Genomic DNA, 19,122 nt, shown 5'->3' on the forward strand with positions numbered 1-19,122 from the left:
AATTCTTCCTCTTCCAACTGAGTCTAGAGGGGTATAAAGTCCTCTCCCACTTTGGCTTGACTTGTATCATTGGAATCTGAGACAGAGCTCATCCCAGGGGGCTCTCTCTTACCTTTCCAGGGTCGTCTTCTCAATTTGAGCTGCTCCACAGTTCCCACCTTTGTTCTGTCCATCACAGCCACAACACAGGTATGTGGCAAAATGCCTGCTTCTGCTGCACTGCGATTTGTAGAACTGGGCATAGATCAGAGTTCCAGTGAGGGTGTACTGTACAATGTTCTCATCAACCTATTCTTTTTTAATGAGTTTAATAAATTGTTGAGACTTAGGCATTCTTAAGTACAGAAGAGTCACCTGTCCTGGCTAACATAGTGAAACCCCATCTCTACTAAAAATAGAAAAATTAGCTGGGCATGCTGGCACGCACCTGTAGTCCCAGATATTCGGGAGGGTGAGGCAGGAGAACCGCTTGAATCCGGAAGGCGGAGGTTATAGTGAGCCGAGATCATACCACTGCACTCCAGCATGGGCAACAGAGCGAGACTGTCTCCAAAAAAAAAAAAAAAAAAGGAAAAAGAAAAGAGTCACTAGTCAATGTTTGTTGAATTGGCTGTTTTAGTTGAGAATATAATGTTCCAGCTTAGTTTTATTTGATTCGTTCTTTTGTCAGGAACTAAACAAAAACAACACATCCTCTGATAATGTGTGCTGGCCTTTAGTATAGGCAAAGTCCGAGATACTGTCGCTGTGGTAGATCACTGCAGTACTTACCCAGATGCCGTTAAACCTGGTTTTATTTGTATGTGCTTAAGAAATATTTTTTGTGTTTTCTGGCCTCCTTTTCCCACCTTAGGCTCTGGCACTGATAGAACTCTATAATGCACCTGAAGGACGATACAAACAGGATGTGTACTTACTTCCTAAGAAAATGGGTGAGTGAAAAGCAGTGGAAACCTGTGCAGACAGCTGCATCGTTTGGTAAAGCTACTGCTAGGAAAGGTACTGGATTTAGAGTGAGTTCCAGTTCCTGTTCTTGTGCTTACTGGTTGTTTGACCTCAGGAAAAGTTCTAGTCTCCATGAGCCTCAGTTTCTTGATTGGTAAAATGAGAATAATACTACATACATTGTAGAATTGTACGAGAATCACAGCTAATGAGTAACCATGCGTAACACAATGGTTTAGGATAGATGTTCTTATTCTAAGTAGCCTTATGAAGTTCAGTGAACTTCCCAGTGCAGCTGAGTATATACAGCCTTGGACCAAAATGAGAGAAACAAACACAGGTTTTGTTGTCCATTTTCTGTGAGGATATGCAGACTATCCAATCTCATGTAAGCAGCTCGTGCTGTGTTCATGTATATATCAACATAATACATAGTCTCTAGTCCGTTACCTTTCTGCATGTTGGTACCCATCTGCCATATCTCCTTGGCCAGCCCAAATCCCTGACTTCTTAACAGTAAGATACTTCTTGCTCTCTTCTCCTCCAATAGCTTACTTCAGACTTCTTTTTAAATATATAATTATAAAAGGGAAGCTTATCTGTGGAAAAGTAATAATTTTGTGTCAACTACCTTAGAAATCCCTGATCCTAAGATTTGATCCTGAGATCGGTGGCTCTTATCCTAAATGAGTGTTAATGACACAGGCTCTTTCTAGCTTACTGGTGTCCACTTTGATTCATAATTTGACTGTAATTTAATCTAGTTAAGGAAGTTGTCACAAGAAAATAGGAGTAGCACGTGACATGTTGGCCACTGCAGGGAAGCCCCCAGCTTTGCCAGAGTTCGGTAGAGAGGTAAAAGCCACCCCCTTTTATTACTGGTAAGTGGTTTTCTGAACACACTTGAGATGTGCTGAGAGAAGCGCCCTGCCAAGAAAGGCAGCTTTGAGGTTTTTTTTTGGTTAAGCAAGTATTTCAAGTTGTGAATTCTTTCAGTTATTCCACCCCTTGTCTGCTTTCTTAAAAAAGCTTCAAATGAAAGTAGTGGGAAGTTATAACCTGAGAGGCATATTGAAAAGGAGTCTGCTCTCCTGCCACTTTGCTCTTCCTAGATGAATATGTTGCCAGCTTGCACCTGCCATCATTTGATGCCCACCTTACAGAGCTGACAGATGACCAAGCAAAGTATCTGGGACTCAACAAAAACGGGCCATTCAAACCTAATTATTACAGGTAACCTGAGGAGAAGCAAGTGAAAAGCTCTTTTTCCCAGTATTAAACCAAGCAGGCTAGCCTCTTTCTGACATAAAGATCAAATGTTGTACCTGATTTTGAAGAGTACAAGAAATCTGTTCCAGGCCAGGTATGATGGCTCACGCCTATAATCCCAGCACTTTCAGAGGCCTAGGCGCATGGATCACTTGAGGTCAGGAGTTCAAGACCAGCCTGGCCAATGTCGCAAAACCCTATCTCTTAGCTGAGTGTAGGGGCATGCGCCTGTAGTCATAGCTACTCAGGAGGCTGTGGCACGAGAATTGCTTGAACCTGGGAGGCAGAGTGAGCCAGGATCACACCACTGCACTCCAGCCTGGGTGATAGAGTGAGGCTCTGTCTCAAAAAAAAAACCCAACTGTTCTAGTTAACAAGGTAGACAGAGATTGTGATGAATGTAAGGGAGTTAGGGGATTTTTTGAAATTTTGGAACCTGGGCTTCACCCCAAGAGATTCTGATGGGACCAAATTTACAAAACGTTATTTTGTAACACCTCCCCAGATTATTATAATGTTTAGTCAGAGTTGAAAAACACTGACTCTTGGGAGCAGGTGGTAATACCAGAAGTGGCATTGTCAGAGACGCTGTATAAGAACAAGGAATAATGGTGTCCTGGGAAATGACTGCAGGGATCCCACACCGGCTGGGGAGGGGCGTTGGAGAAGGTGCTCGGTTTCCAATTGTCGTCTTGGAGCTCTCATATGGAAAACGTAAGTGTTAACCAATCACTCTCTCTCTTTACAGATATTAATGGACCATATTACCAAGGACCAGTCCACGTGAACCACACACTCTAAAAGAAATATTTTTTAAGATAACTTTTATTTTCTTCTTACTCCTTTCCTCTTGATCGTTTTTCCTGTAATTTCATTCTTGTTTTTTCATCTCCTTATCTAAGTTCTGCAGACCCCAAAGGAACTTGCTTCATAGCTCTTTAGATGAAATGGAAGTTCAGGGTTCCTCATCCCAGTCACTAAAGAAGGATTTTACTCTCCCAGCCCAGAAAGGTGATTCTTTCTTTACCATTTCTGGGGACTTTAGTCTTAATTAGGTACCTTATTAACAGGAAATGCTAAGGTACCTTCTCTGTGGAACAATCTGCAATGTCTAAATCGCCTTAAAAGAGCCCATTTCTTAGCTGCTGAAATCAGGGCTCTTTCACTTCTTCAGAGAAGTAGGGATGGTATCTACCAGGCAGGTAGGTTAGATGTAGGTGGTGCATGTTAATTTCCCTTAGAAGTTCCAAGCCCTGTTTCCTGTGTAAAGGTGGTATGTCTGGTTCAGAGATGTGTATAATGAGCATTGCTTGTTAAGACCAGGAAGCCCACTTGGATGTATAGTACACCTTTCCTCTACTCCCACCAGACTTTCTCATTTTTCTAGTTTTTAACTAGACTGTACTCTATTGAGTTGAATTGAATTTTGTCCTCTAGGATTTATTTCTATTGTCCAAAAAGAAAAATTAAGGAAAATTTTTAGTGTTAATGCTGAGGAACTGCTTGAGTGGTTAGTCGTTACCAATTTCTCTAAATTTTAAACCCTTGGAGCTAAGGATGCTGAGTCTAGAGAAATGCTAGTCTCAAACCCTGTTATGGCCCTGTGTTTCTAACCCATAGTTTATAGCATCAGTGAACTGGAGCCATAACAGCAAATTCTGTCAGCTCTGTCCCATACAGCTGTGCTGAAGGCGAATTTCTTGAGCCATTACTCAGTATAAAGCACTGACTTCTATCTTTAGCATTTATCTTTAAGAGCAAATTTCTGGTCAGCTGTGCTTCTGCAACCTGAAATATTTAAGGGGGGGTAGGTGTGGGCAGGAGGAGGAATGATAAATTGGGCCAGGGTGAGAAAAATCTAGCTTCATATAATTTGTCTGGGACTATACAGCCTATATAATGGTGGTTTTACAGAAGTAATAATGACTTTTGATTGCTACATACCACAAAAAGTTTATGAACTGAGATCTCAAAGGGCAATTGATGTGTGGAGAAAGTCATCAGTCCATCCTGGCTTATGCTCTGAAAGAATCTCCAGAGAGGCTCTCTCAAAGATCAGGGAGATGTATTTCCATGCCATGCACCCTGCTGCCCAGCATCTCTGCATGGTCAAATGAGCTGTATGCTCGTGAGCTTTAAGTATACAATTATCCAGGATTTTAAATCCTCAACCTGTTCTAGCTTGTGATCCTTCAAAGTTGGGTCATACATTAGTGCTAGATACTAGAAATTTTCACTTTTCCATTGATCAGAGAGTCAGACATATAAAAACGAAAATAAAAGAAAGGAAAGCTTTCACCCTGCACCTTCTTAGCAGGGGACAATTGTCTTGCCAAAACTTCTTTCCCTTTTCTCTCCCATTTTCCCCCACCCAGTCCCTTCTCATTCCTTGCCAGTGTATAACCATGCTTTCTTCTCTGTAGATGTTAACAGTTGAGGCCCTTTTTCCTCGGGCACTTAACCAGCCAGTCAGAACACCACATCTGTTAGGGGAGGCAACCTGGCCAACAACCTATCCATCACGTTGGCCCTGCTGGAGGGAAGGCACCCACATTAACCTGCCCTCTGGCCTGTCCCCTGATCCCATGTCTATTACTGTGTCCATAGGAATAATAGGTAAGGGCTCTGTCTCTGTCAAGCCATGTAACAAAGGACACTGTAAAAAAAAAAAAAAAAACAGTCTGGCATCAGAGGGAGCATGTGGAGAGCAACTTGGGAGGAACGAGTTCATTTTGTATTGAATGATTTTTAATGAATGCAATATTAATCCTTGCAGATTAGCAATAATCATTAAAATCAATTAAAATGATAAGACCTTATTGGCAGTCTGTGTATCATTCTTTGTTGAACACCAAAACTTCACTAGAACCTGTTTTCTAAGGTATGACAAGTTATAGGTCAGCAGCATTTAATAGAGATTTGTTGAGGACCTAATTTGTAGAGGCTGGATACAGTATTCTTCAGTAATACCTGAAGTTTTGTTTTCCTGCTCTGTGCCAAGCACCCAGCCTGGGTACTTTCACTCCTAACCTCTTTCAGAAAGCAGATTTGCTGCTTAAGCCTCAGGGCTCCTCATTTGCATAGTTCCTTCTAAAATCTCATTTCTAAAGAATGCCCCCAAAGTTATGTAAGCTTCAGCCTCCCCCGGCACCTGTATCCGTTTCTGAAGTGATCTCAGTGTCTTCTTTTTTTTTGAGACAGGGTCTCACTGTCACCCAGGTTGGAGTGCAGTGGCTTGATCTTAGCTCACTGCAACTTCTGCCTCCCAGGCTTAAGCAGTCCTCCCACCTCAACCTCGTGAGTAGCTGAGACCACAGTCTCAGCTAATTTTTTTGTATTTTTGGTAGAGATGGGGTTTCACCATGTAGTCCAGGCGGATCTCAAAACTCCTGGGCTCAGGTGATCCTCCTGCCTCTGCCTCCCAAAGTGCTAGGATTACAGGCGTGAGCCGCAGTGCCTGGCCTGTGTCTTCTGATGTAACAAAGTATCTGTCTTGGTCAGTTTCTGTTGCTCCAACAAAATCCTGAGACTGAGTAATTTATGAAGAACAGAAATTGATATTCTCACAGTTCTGGAGGCCAGGAAGTCCAAGGTCAAGTCGTTGGCAGATTTGCTGTATGAAGATGGCTGTTCCCCACCTCCAAGATGGTGCCTCTTATGCATCCTCATATAGCAAAAGGTAGAACAAAACGGGCCTACCTATTTCCCTCTAGTCCTTGTTTAAGGACATTCACCCCATTCATGAGGACAGAGCTCCTAAAAAAGGCCCTACCTCTCGATACTATCACATTGGCAATTAAGCTTCAACAGATGAATTTTGAAAGATTCTCAGATCACAGCATTCCATCCTTGGCCCACCAAATTTATGTCCTCCCTATATGCAAAATATATCCAAAACCCCATAAAGTCTTAACTCATTCCATTACCAACTCAGAAGTCTAGAGTCTCATCTAAATCAAATACAGGTGAAACTCAAGATACAGTTCATTCAAGGCTGGGCACAGTGGCTCATACCTGTAATCCCAGCACTTTGGGAGGCTGAAGCAGGAGGATCACCTGAGGTCAGGAGTTTGAGACCAGCCTGGCCAACATGGCCAAACCCTGTCTCTACTAAAAATACAAAAATTAGCTGGACCTGGTGGCTGGCGCCTGTAATCCCAGCTACTGCGGGGGATGGGGTTGGGGGAGAGGGGGCTGAGGCAAGATTATTGCTTGAAACGGAGGCAGAGTTTGAATTGAGTAAGCCAAGATGGCGCCATTGCACTCCAGCCTGGGCAACAGAGGGAGACTTCATCTCACACACAAAAAAGGATACAGTTTATCCTGAGACAAACTGCTCTCCAGCTGTGAACCTGTGAAATCGAATGAGTTATGTACTTACAAAATACAATAGTGGGATAGGCATAGGGAACATTGTTATTCTGAAAGGGAGAAATAGGAAAGAAAAAAGGAGTAACAGATCCCAATCAAATCTAAAACCCAACAGGACACGTGTTAAATCTCACGCTTCAAAATAATCAGACTCCCATGCTCTACCTTCTGGATGCACTGGGGTGGGGTTTGGGCCCCAAAAGCTTTGCTGGGTGCAACCCATGTGGCAGCTCTCCCAGGCTGGAGTTTGTTCTAGGTTCTTGAAGCCACTTTGTTCCCGTAGCTCCACTAGGCATTGCCCTGGTGGTGACTCTGCAGTAGCCCTGCTACTGTGGCAGTTCTCTGCCTGAAACTCAGAGCTCTCCAAGGCATCCTTTGAAATCTACGTAGAGGCAGCTGTGCCTCCGTAGCTTGTGCTTTCTGTGCACCTGCAGGGTTAGCGCCACGTGGACACTGCCAAGGTTTATTGCTCGCGACCTCTGGAACAGCAGCTCACATTGCTTGGGGTCCACTTTTGAACCAACAACTGGGGCAGTTATTAAGGGATGCCTCACCAGAATTTGAGGAACAGAAACTTGAGGCAGCCCTGGACAGCAAGCCCCAAGACCCCCACCCACCCCAGGCACCCTGGATTTCTCCTTTGAAACCTGCTGCTTCAGGGCTCTGGTACTTGGAGTGGCAGCCTTGAATGTCCGAAATGCCTTCAGGGTCTGTCTTCATCGTCTCACCGACTTCTTTAGATTCATAGTTCAAACATTCACTTCCACCAGAGCAGGGGTATCGCCATCCTGAACAAACACCACCATTTTAAATTCCCCTTGATTAGAAAACCACCTAAATCCAGTCCAAAAAATCAGCCTAATGACTAATGTCAGCTAAGCAGAAACATTCCAACCGTAAGATAAACTAAACCCCCCTCCAACCAGAAACATGCCAACCCCGAGATAGCCTCCTCCCCAACCAGAGACATTCTAACCCTGCAATAAACTTTCATTCACAGAAACATTCTGAGCCTGCAATAAGCTACCTGCTTACTAAACTCTTAAATATTCTTGGTCTATAAGAGAGACTACTCTTAGCTGAGCGTAGTGGCTCACGTCTGTAATCCAAGCACTTTGGAGACCAAGGCGGGCGGATCACCTGAGGTCAGGAGTTCAAGACCTGCCTGACCAACATGGTGAAACCCCGTCTTAAAAAAAAAAAAAAGAGAATACTCCTGACTGAAATCAGCCAGAAGCTCCTCTCAGGTTTATTCTTCAAAGTAAATCTGTGTTTGTTGAGCCACTTTTTGTGTTTCTTTCCTCTTTAACTCTTATAACTTGGCCACACCCTTGCTAGTCTCTCCCAAACATGCCTTTTATTCTTTGCAATCTGGCCAGGCTGAGAATTTTTCACATCTGAAAGTTCTGCTCTCCTTTTTATTAAAAATTTTGCTGTTATAATAAAATTCATTGACTTCTTCTCACATTTTATTATAAGGAGTCAAGAGAAGTTACACTGCATCCTCCACACTGCTTATAGAGTTCTTCCCCCAAATATTCTAGTTCATTGTTTGCAAGTTTTGCCTTCCACAAAGCAGCAGGACACAGATACAATTTAGCCAAGTTCTTTGCCACTTTATAACTAGGATGAACTTTCCTCCAGTTTCTGATACCTTGTTCCTTCTGTCTGAGACCTTATCACAATTGCCTTTACGTCCATGTGTCTACAAGCATTCTGATGATGACGGCTGAAGTAACCGTAAAGGACTTAACACAGCTCTCTTCTTCTGAGCGCTTAACAGAGTAGCCCTTTACCATCCAGACTCTACCCATTATCCAATTCCAAAGCCACTTCCACTTTTTAAAGTATTTGTTAATAACAATGCCCCCACTCCCAGTACCAATTTCTGTCCTGGTTCCTGCTGCTATAACAAAACACCTTAGACTGGGTAATTTGTAAACAACATAAATGTATTGCCCACAGCTCTCCAGGTGCCAGCAGGTTCAGTGTCTGGGGAGGGCCCAGTCTTTGCTTTCAAGATGGTGCCTTGTTGCTGCACCCTCTGCAGGGTGTGGAGGGGATGAGCACTGTGTTCTCAACATGGTGGAAGAGAGAGAGGACAAAAAGCCCTAGCTAGGGCCAGGCGCAGTGGCTCACACCTGTAATTCCAGCACTTTTGGAGGTGCCTCATGCCTGTAATTCCAGCACTTTGTAATTCCATGATTATAGGCACATGGTGGTGCGTGCCTGTAATCCCAGCTACTTGGGAGACTGAGGCAGGAGAATCGCTTGAACCCGGGAGGTGGACTTGCAGTGAGCTTAGATGGTGCCACTGCACTCCAGCCTGGGTGACAGAGTGAGACTACTTTTCAAAAAAACAAACAAAAACAAAACCTTAGCTAGTTCCCTCCTGCCCTTTTATAAGACACTACTCACACTGATGAGGACAGAGCCCTCACTGCCTGATTACCTCATAAAGGCCCCACCTCTTGATACTGTTTCATTGGAGGTTAAATTTCTACATGAATTTTGGAGGGGGCACAGACGTTCAAACCATAGCAGTATCAAGCATGTTGTTAAAAAAGTAATATCTTATGGCCTGGCGTGGTGGCACACGCCTGGGATCCATGCACTTTGGAGGCCAAGGCAGGTGGATCACCTGAAGTCGGGAGTTCAAGACCAGCCTGACCAACATGGTGAAACCCCATCTTTAAAAAAAAAAAAAAGTAATATCTTTGGCTGGGCGTGGTGGCTCACACCTGTAATTTTAGCACTTTGGGAGGCTGAGGTGGATGGATGACCTAAGGTAAGGAGTTCGAGACTACGCTAGACAATATGGTAAAACCCCATCTCTGCTAATAATACAAAAATTAGCTGAGTATGGCGGCACGCACCTGTAATCCCAGCTACTTGGGAGGCTGAGGTAGGAGAATCACTTGAACCTGAGAGGTAGAGGTTGCAGTGAGCCAAGATCACACCATCACCCTCCAGTCTGGGGCGACAAGAGCAAAACTCCATCTCAAAAAATAAATAAATAAAAGTAATATCTTTTCTATTTTCTTGTATCAGATTGGTCCCAAACAATGTTAATTAGTTTTATGCAGTCTTGTAAAGTCAGTGTTTTTAATTCTGAAAGGCTTTATGATTTGCATAAATCCAAATTTAAAATAAACTCCATATTGCCCAGATGTTACCTTTACTGTCTCGCTAATCTATTTGATAACTTTCTAGTTTGAAAAAAGTTGTCTGTAATGGTGGGAGAATACCTTGAAGTTAAATATTTAAATATAATGAATTTTAATGGGTCAGGCATGGTGGCTTGTGCCTGTAATTCCAGCACTGTGGGAGGCTGGGAAAGGAGGATCACTTGAGACCAGGAGTTCTGGACTAGCCTGGGCAACAAAGTGAGATCCCATCTCTAAAAAAACGTTTAAAAAAAAACAATTAGGCATGGTGGTGCATACCTGCAGTCCTAGCTCCTCAGTAGCCTGAGCCAGGAGGATCACTTGAGCCCAGGAGCTCCAGGTTGTAGTGAGCCATGATCACAGCACTGCATTCGGGTCTGGGCAACAGAGCAGGACCCTGTCTCTAAATAAAAGAATGTAAACGAATGTTGACCTTAAAATTTTATAAAAATTGTTTCTACAGTTTTGTTTTGTTTTTTTTTTGAGACAGAGTTTCGCTCTTGTAAACCAGGCTGGAGTGCAATGGCACCGCAACCTCTGCCTCCTGGGTTTAGGCAATTCTGCCTCAGCCTCCCAAGTAGCTGGGATTACAGGCACGCGCCACCATGCCCAACTAATTTGTTGCATTTTTAGTAGATACGGGGTTTCACCATGTCCACCAGGATGGTCTCAATCTCTTGACCTCGTGATCCACCTGCCTCGGCTTCCCAAAGTGCTGGGATTACAGGCTTGAGCCACTGTGCCCGACCTTGTTTTTTTTTTTAGTGAGTACCTAGTATGTGCCAAAGTCTGTTTTGGATACTTGGGATACATGAGTTTAAATCAGAAGATCTCTTCCTTTGTGATGTTTATGTAAAATTCCAACAAGATTCAGACTTCTCCTTCCCCTTTTTCCTTTAGCCACAATTCGGCCATTAGGTAAGGCAGAGCAAGCTAGGGATCCTTGTGGATTTGCATCCTGTAAGTGTGGGTGGTATCCCTATTGGAACTGGGCGTGTAGTTTGGTACGAGGAGTCAGATCCTAAGTGAGATGGGAAATGCATCCATGCAGGGGATGAATGGCAATGGTGGATTGGTTAGGGATAAGGGATTTGATCACTGTAAGTGACAACACGCAGGGTAATGGAAGCCAGCTTTCTCATTTTCGAGGAAGGTGTTACACATTGGAAAGGGAAAACACTAGAATGAACTCTGCTGTTGGGTTTGAACAGGAGATGTTGGTGTGAACTCATAAATTACAACCTAGATAAAGAAATACAGATGTCAATGTACGTGTGTGTGTACAAACACTCCCTCGCTCTGTCTACTAAGCAAGCCTTGGAGCAGCGGTTCCTGTCTTCCCCCGGTGCATCCACCTAACCTCCAGAGGGGACAGGTCTAGGCACTACATTCTCCACTGAAAGGAGCCAGGACTCGTTGGAGAAATAACTGATTCCATGGTGGAGCAAAAAATGTACAAGATAAGCCAGAAAGCAAGGAAGGACTTAAGAAAGGATACATAAGCCAGCTTTAAGGGATTTACATGGGGGTAAATCTGAGTCACTCATTGAGCAAAATAAAAAACTATGACTCTTTGCTAATAGAAATGAATAAGTAAATAGAAGTTTAATGAAGAATGGTATATGTATATACTTTCTGTTTTTCTTTTTTCTTTTTCTTTTTTGAGATGGAGTCTGGCTCTGTTGCCCAGGCTGGAATGCAATGGCATGATCTTGCCTCACTGCAACCTCTGCCTCCCAGGTCCAAGTGATTCTTTTCCTCAGTCTCCCGAGTAGCTGGGATCACATGCTCCTGCCACCACACCCAGCTAATTTTTGTATTTTTAGTAGAGACAGGTTTTCATCATGTTGGCCGCACTGGTATTAAACTCCTGACCTTGTAATCTACCTGCCTCAGCCTCTCAAAGTGCTGGGATTACAGGCATGAGCCACCGCGCTCAGCCTGTGTATACTTTCAAAGTAGCCTTCCATAAAGTATTTCTTAAATACAATAATGGGGAAAAGAGTAGCTTCACAGTGAAGAAGTCTGGCAGACCACCTTAATCAATAGAAAGAAATGAGCATCGATAGTGGGACAAATCTAGATCTTCAAACCACTTGATAGGTTGCATTGAGAGGAGCACAGCTTCCCTTCTAAGACAAATCCATATTGAAGGGCATTTTACAACAGAACTAATCTTCTAAAGTATCAAAGTCAAAGAATGACTAAATAACTGCAGGAGACTAATATACCTAGGCCGGGTGCAGTGGTTCACACCTGTAATCCCAGCACTTTGGGAGGCTGAGGCCAGTGGACCATGAGGCCAGGAGTTTGAGACCAGCCTGGCCAACATAGTGAAACCCCATCTCTACTAAAAATACAAAAATGAGCTGGATGCAGTGGCGGGCGTCTGTAATCCCAGCCACTCAGGAGGCTGAGGCAGGAGAGTCACTTGAATCAGGGAGGCAGAGGCTGCAGTGAGCCAAGATCACACCACTGCAGCCTGGGCGACCACAAAGGGAGACTCCATCTCAAAAAAACAACAAAAAAAAACTAAATGCTATCCTGAACTTGTTCATTTTGTTATATAAAGATATAAAGGATCTTATTGGGGCAACCAATAAAATTTGAAAGGGGAAAAAAAAACTTGAAAGGGCTCAGAGGATGAGATATATTTGTCAATTTCCAAATGTGAATGGCTAAGTTGGTTATATAGAAAGCTTTTTTGTAGAAAATAAACACGAAAGTATTAGGAGTGATGAGTCATCAACAACTCCCTTTCAGGTGGGTCAGGAAAAAACTGTTTGTAATATACTTGCTACTTTTTTGTTAGTTTGATTATTTCAAAGTTAAAATTTTGTTCAATGAGAATTTGAAGACAAAAAAGTCAGGCTGGCCTGATCAATTAAGAAAATTTAAAAACTCAACTGTGCTCTATTTAGGGACATCTTAGACCAAATAATAAAGGTAAAGGCTTTTGGATTAGTAAAGGAAAATAAAACAAAACCAACAGAAAAATGGTGTTTTATATGTCTATGCAAAAAAGTATTTCACTGAGAATACAGCACAACTAAAGTAATATACAGACCAGACAGTTCAACAAGAAAGCGGAGGCTAGTACAGTGGCTTTCTCCTGTAATCCCAGTACTTTGTGAGGCCAGGGTGGGAGGACTGTTGAGCTCAGGGGTTTGAGACCAGCCTGGGCAACATACTGAGACTCATTTAAAAAATTAGTCGGGTATGGAGCTGCACACCTGTAGTCCCGACTACTTTGAGGGCTGAGGTGGGAAGATTGCTTGAGCCCGGGAAGTCAAGGCTGCAGTGTAACCCTGATCATGCCACTGCATACCACCCTGAGTGGAAGGTTGAGACCCTGTCTCAAATAAAAAAGAAAAAGTAAAAGTGATGAGTGGGGTTGAGAGGAACTACTCCAAAGTGTTCTTTGGTTATGGATACTGAACAAAGGCTTCCCTGCCAAATTGCTCCTGAATTCAGGACATTGCTAGAGAAATCTGTACGTTTTGAAAGAATGTAGGCTGGGCACGGTGGCTCACACCTGTAATCCCAGCACTTTGGGAGGCTGAGGCAGGTAGATCACGAGGTCAGGAGTTCAAGACCAGCCTGGCCAAGTTGGTGAAATTCTGTCTCTACTAAAACAAAAATTAGCCAGGCACAGTGGCAGGCACCTGTAATCCCAGCTACTCAGGAGGCTAAGGCAGGAGAATCGCTTGAACCCGGGTGGCGGAGGTTGCAGTGTGCCAAGATTATGCCACTGCACTCCAGCCTGGGCAACAGAGTGAGATTCCATCTCAAAAAAAAAAAAAATGTGAAAGCAGAATTAACATCAGTACTTCTCTGCTAACTGATGATGAAATACTCAATTAGAGCAATGGTTGGCAAAACTATAGCTCTCCCACAAGCCAACCTGGTCTACTGCTTGTGTGTGTAGTCCCCAAGCTAGGAATGGTTTTTTCATTTTTAAACAGTTGGAAAAAAAATCACTAATATTCTGTGACACGTGAAAATGATCTAAGATTCAAATTTTAGTGTCCATAAATGGAGTGACACTGAAGTATCAGGAGTGATGGGTCATCAAGTCAGCAATTCGCTTTCAGATGGGTCAGGAAAAAATTATATATACTTGCTACTTTTTTGTTAGACTGATTATTTCATGTTTAAAATTTTGATTATAGCCACAGTCATTCATTCATGAAATGTCTATGGCTATTTTCATGCCACAGTGGTAGTTGAATAGGTGCAAACAAATGGCCTGCAAAACTCAAAATGCTAACTATCTGGCCCTTTGCAGAAAGTTTGCTGATCCCAGGTATAAAGGTTGTGTTAGGCAGAAAGGGAAAGAGGTATCAGAAAGCATTTAATTTGCATTCTGTTAGGTAAGAAGAGGGATCTCTGTGTGAGAGCAGTAACAGAGAATGAAAGTATTAGAAAAGGAAGGATATCAAACAAAGCATTTTCCAGTCTGGTTGCAGATGCTAAATTCACCCGCATCCTGGCCAGGATTCCCTTTGGGATCAGGAAATGACAGCAGACTGACAAAGCAACTCAGATAGCGCTTGGGAAGGTAATTGTTATTGCATTCTAGAATATGTACTTGAGTCGGGCACGGTGGCTAATGCCTGTAATCTCAGCACTTTGGGAGGCCGAGGCCAGGAGGATCACCTGAGGTCAGGAGTTCAAGACCAGCGTGGCCAACATGGTAAAAACCATCTCTACTAAAAATTCAAAAATTAGCCGAGCATGAGGGCTCATGCCTGTAATCCCAGCTACTTAGGAGGTTGAGGCAGGAAAACTGCTTGAACCCAGGAGGCAGAGGCTGAGCCAAGATTGTGCCACTGCCCTCCAGCTTGGGCAACAGAGAGAGACTTGGTCTCAAAGAAAAATAAATAAATAATTATGTGTACTTGTATAATCAATTTAAACATAATTTTAAGTTGCAACCAATTTTATGTATAGTATTGGAAAGTTTTATATATACAAATAAATATATAAAAAAAAATATATATATATACATATTTTTTTGAGACGGAGTTTCGCTGTTGTTACCCAGACTGGAGTGCAATGGCACAATCTCGGCTCACTGCAACCTCCGCCTTCTGGGTTCAAGCAATTCTCCTGCCTCAGCCTCCCGAGTAGCTGGGACTACAGGCGCACACCACCATGCCCAGCTAATTTTTGTATTTTTAGCAGAGACGGGGTTCACCTTGTTGACCAGGATGGTCTCAATCTCTTGACCTCGTGATCCACCCGCCTCGGCCTCCCAAAGTGCTGGGATTATAGGCGTGAGCCACCGTGCCTGGCCGGAAAGTTATATTATGTATTGGAAACATATAAGTACACAGTATTGGAACTTTTTTTTTTGAGACAGAGTCTCACTTTGTCACCCAGGCTGGAGTGCAATGGTGTGGTCTAGGCTCACTGCAACCTCTGCCTCTTGGGTTCAAGTGATTCTCTCGCCTCAGCCTCCTGAGTAGCTGGGACTACAGGCACGTGCCACCATACCTAGCTAATTTTTGTATTTTTAGTAGATATGGGGTTTCACTGTGTTGGCCAGGGTGGTCTTGAACTCCTGACCTCAGGTTATCCACCCACCTTGGCTTCCTAAAATCCTGGGACTACAGGTGTGAGCTACAGTGCTTAGCCTATAAGCTGAACTTTAAAAAGCTTAAGTAATGGTTTTTTTTCTTTAATAATATTAATTTATTAAGCTAAAGTAACATCTCTTCTGTCTACACAAGCAGCACTTGAAGACATTTTAAAAGGTCCTCTAGAAGGAATTATTCTGGGTGGTGGCCTTTCTCCCTCATCTGGCTGTCTTGTGGAGTGGTTCTTCATTACAACCACCAGATGGCGCATTTTCTCATGTGCTCTGGTTGTCTCTGGCCAACAAAGGATAATAAAATACAGGTCTGCAATTCTTTCTCTGAAATCCTTGTGTTTTGAAATTGAGAATTTCCCAGGTGTTTATAAAATAGATGAAGACACAGCATATTACATAGTACTTTGCCTTAATCTTTTTTTAAGATTTTGTTTTTAGAGACAGGGTCTTTCCCTTTGGCTCAGGCTGGAGTGCAATGGCAGGATCTAGCTCACTGTAGCCTGGAACTCCAGGGCTCAAGCGATTCTCTCACCTCGGCCTCCTGAGTGGCTGGGATTACAGGCACATGCCCACCACGCCCAGCTAATTTTTGCATTTTTAGTAGAGAGAGGGTTTCATCATATTGACCAGGCTGGTCTTGAACCTGTGACCTCAAGTGATCCGCCCACCTCAGCCTCCCAAAGTGCTGGGATTACAGGTGTGAGCCACCGTACCCAACTAGCTTTATAGTTTTCAATTAGTTCACATAAATTAGCTCATTTGATCCACAGCCTCAAAATATTACAGGAAAGGGGTCTCAATCCAGACACCAAGAGAGGGCTCTTAGATCTCTCACAAGAAATAATTCCGGGTGAGTCCACAGGGTAAAGTGAAGGCAAGCTTATTATGAAAGTGAAGGAATACAATAATGGCTGCACCATAGGCAGAGCAGCCCCAAGGGCTGCTGGTTGCCCATTTGTATGCTTATTTCTTGATTATATGCTAAACAAGGGGTGGATTCTGTATGTCTCCCTTTTTTAGGCCATCTGGGGTAACTTCCTGGTGTTGCCATGGCATTTGCAGACCCTCACGGAACTGGTGGGAGTGCAAAAGTGAGGCGGACCAGAGGTCACTCTCATCGCCATATTGGTTGTGGTGGGTTTGGGCGGCTTCTTTACTGCAGACTGTTTTATCAGCAGGTTCCTTGTCACCTGTATCTTGTGCGGGCCTTGTATCTCATCCCGTGACTAAGAATGCCTTAATCTCCTGGGAATGCAGCCCAGTAGGTCTCAGCCTCATTTTATTCAGCCTCTATTCAAGATGGAGTTGCTCTGGTTCACACACTTCTGACAGAAATACAGGTAGGATTATTCTCATTTTACAGATGGGGAAGGAAGAAAAAAGAGAAGTACATGAAGACACTTGTACAACTTCTACTCTCTACTGAGTTGTGCTTTTCTGAAAGTTTCCTAGCCAGTTGTAGTAGTCAGCTCTCCAGCTGTGCTTCTGCTCCTTCACATCTGGGATTCTTTTTCCTTCTAGATCCATATACTCTGTCTTATGAATGCCCCATTCCATTAGGTAGCCATTTTCTTTTTTAAAAAATTTTAAATTTAACTGTTTTTCGGTTTTTTTATTTTTATTTTTTTGTGGAGATAGGGTCTCGCCCTGTTGCCCAGGCTGGTCTTAAATTCCTGGGCTCAAGCGATCCTCCCACCCCAACTTCCCAAATTGCTGAGATTACAGGCATGAGTCATAGTGTCTGGCCCCTCAAAGTTAGCCGTTTTCTTATTGGCTGTTTTTCAAATTAGGTTGATCCCAGCTTTACACTATTGAAAACACCATTGCCTGGAATATTATCATATACCTATCTTTATCTAAATCTAATTATTTCCTTAGAATCTATTACTAGAAGTGGAATTATTGCACCAAAACCTTACCTGTTTTGAATTTAGCTGAAAAATGTTTTTCACCAGTGATACAGCTTGTGACAGGTACAGGAAGATAGGCAGGAAGAAATTGCAGTGTGATGGTTTTGGATTAATTTATTAACTTACGACAAAGACTTTTTAAGCACCTACTAGGTTGGACCTCAGGGGAACTCACTGGGGAGTTGTATCACAGGGACTTTCTGGACTTGAGCCTGGGGTGTGAAGCAGGCAAGGTGTAAAGCTGGAGAGACAAAGATGGATCAAATGCCGTTAAGGATTTCACAGTATAGCAACGGATAACAGTAACAGCTGTTATTACACAACACCTCTAAGATGTCTGATGAATATCTCGAACTTGATGTGTCCAAAACAGAAGTCTTGATCTTTCCTCTAAACCTGTTTTTCTTACTCTCAGGCTTACTTATTTATTATAAAGTGATGCAGCCATCCACTCAGTTGCTCAAACCTAAATCTAGGAGGTCTCTGTTTATTCCCCTCTTCCAGCTCTTAAGATTCCAGTAGGCCGGGTGTTGTGGCTCATGCCTGTAATCCCAGCACCTTGGGAGGCTGAGGTGGGTGGATCACAAGGTCAGGAGATTGAGACCATCTTGGCCAACAGAGTGAAACCTGGTCCATACTAAAAATACCTTAGCCGGGCGTGGTGGCACAGGTTTGTAGTCCCAGCTACTCAAGAAGCTGAGGCAGGAGAAACAGCTTGAACGCCGGAGGCAGAGGATGCAGGGAGCCAAGATCATGCCACTGCATTCCAGCCTGGGTGACAGAGCAAGACTCCGTCTCAAAACAAAACAAACAAACAAAAAAAATGTCAGCAAATCCCGTCCCCGCTTCCTACTCAGTATATAAGTATCAACCCAATCCACTCCGGTACAAGCACCATTATCTCCAGCTACGTGGTCCCCGAACTTGTCTTGCCCCTAACCACTCTTGCAAGTCTCCAGTCCCTTCTCCAAAAGCAGCCAAGTTGATCTTTTACACATCACACCGTAACATCTTGCTGGTCAACACCTTCGAATGGTTTTCCATTTCGCTTAGAATAAAATTCAAACTCCTTCCCACTACCTTCAAGGCCCTGCCTTCTGGCCCCTGCATTATCATTACATGGCTCTCATCAACTGCTATTGGCTCACTCGGTTTCAGACACGCTAACCTCAGGGCCTTCGCATTTAGCCATCGTCTCTGTCTGTGTGCCCTTCCTGGAACTTTGCCAGGCTTTCCCTTACCTCTTTCAGAACCCATCCCAAATCACACCTTCAGACTTGCCTTCACTGGGCAGCGTGCCTCTCATTGCCACACTCTCCACCTCCACCAACCTATCCCCTTGCCACCTTCTAATCTCTTATATTTATTTTTGTTTCTTCTCACAAAGATCATCTTCTTTGGCCAAAGCTCTAGGCTAGCTTCTGTGAGTCTTCTGCCTGACTGGGCCCAACCCCTTGGGCTTCCCTTTCTGGCCTTGTCGAACCCAGTCTGTGCAAGAACGCTCCACTCTTGGTGTCTTAGTCCATTTTTTTGTTGCTATAACAGAATACCAAAGACTGGATAATTTCTAAAGGAAAGAAAGTTATTTTTTGCAGTTCTGGAGTCTGGAGAGCCCAAAGTCAAGGGGTTGGGTCTGGTGAGGACTTTCTTAAACTGCATAGGGAGAGAGCAAGAGCACGTGGGCCAGCTCAGATCGCTCCTCCTCTTATAAAGTCATCAGTCCCCTCACAGGGACCCTACCCTGATGACTTTATCTAATCCTGATTATCCCCTCAAAGCTCCACCTCCAAATACCATCAACATATGAATTTGAGGATTGAGTTTCCAACATATGGAATTTGGGAGACACATTCAAACCATAACA

At 43.5% G+C, this 19,122-nt stretch overlaps 1 protein-coding gene across 2 annotated transcripts in view; it reads left to right on the plus strand.

The window, feature by feature from the left end:
* AHCYL1 (adenosylhomocysteinase like 1) overlaps positions 1 to 5,033 on the plus strand; it is a 41,190-nt gene extending 36,157 nt beyond the window's left edge. For both annotated transcript variants that reach the window (XM_009001852.4, XM_002751188.4), the window contains exons 14-17: positions 121 to 189; positions 854 to 932; positions 2,058 to 2,178; positions 2,963 to 5,033. In XM_009001852.4, the coding sequence (XP_009000100.1) occupies positions 121 to 189; positions 854 to 932; positions 2,058 to 2,178; positions 2,963 to 2,969 (276 nt within the window). In that variant the 3' untranslated portion in view covers positions 2,970 to 5,033. The remainder of the gene's footprint in view (positions 1 to 120; positions 190 to 853; positions 933 to 2,057; positions 2,179 to 2,962) is intronic.
* Positions 5,034 to 19,122: the final 14,089 nt, after the last annotated feature.

The sequence above is a fragment of the Callithrix jacchus genome, chromosome 7 (assembly GCF_049354715.1).
Source record: "Callithrix jacchus isolate 240 chromosome 7, calJac240_pri, whole genome shotgun sequence".
Classification (NCBI taxonomy): Eukaryota; Metazoa; Chordata; class Mammalia; order Primates; family Cebidae; genus Callithrix; species Callithrix jacchus.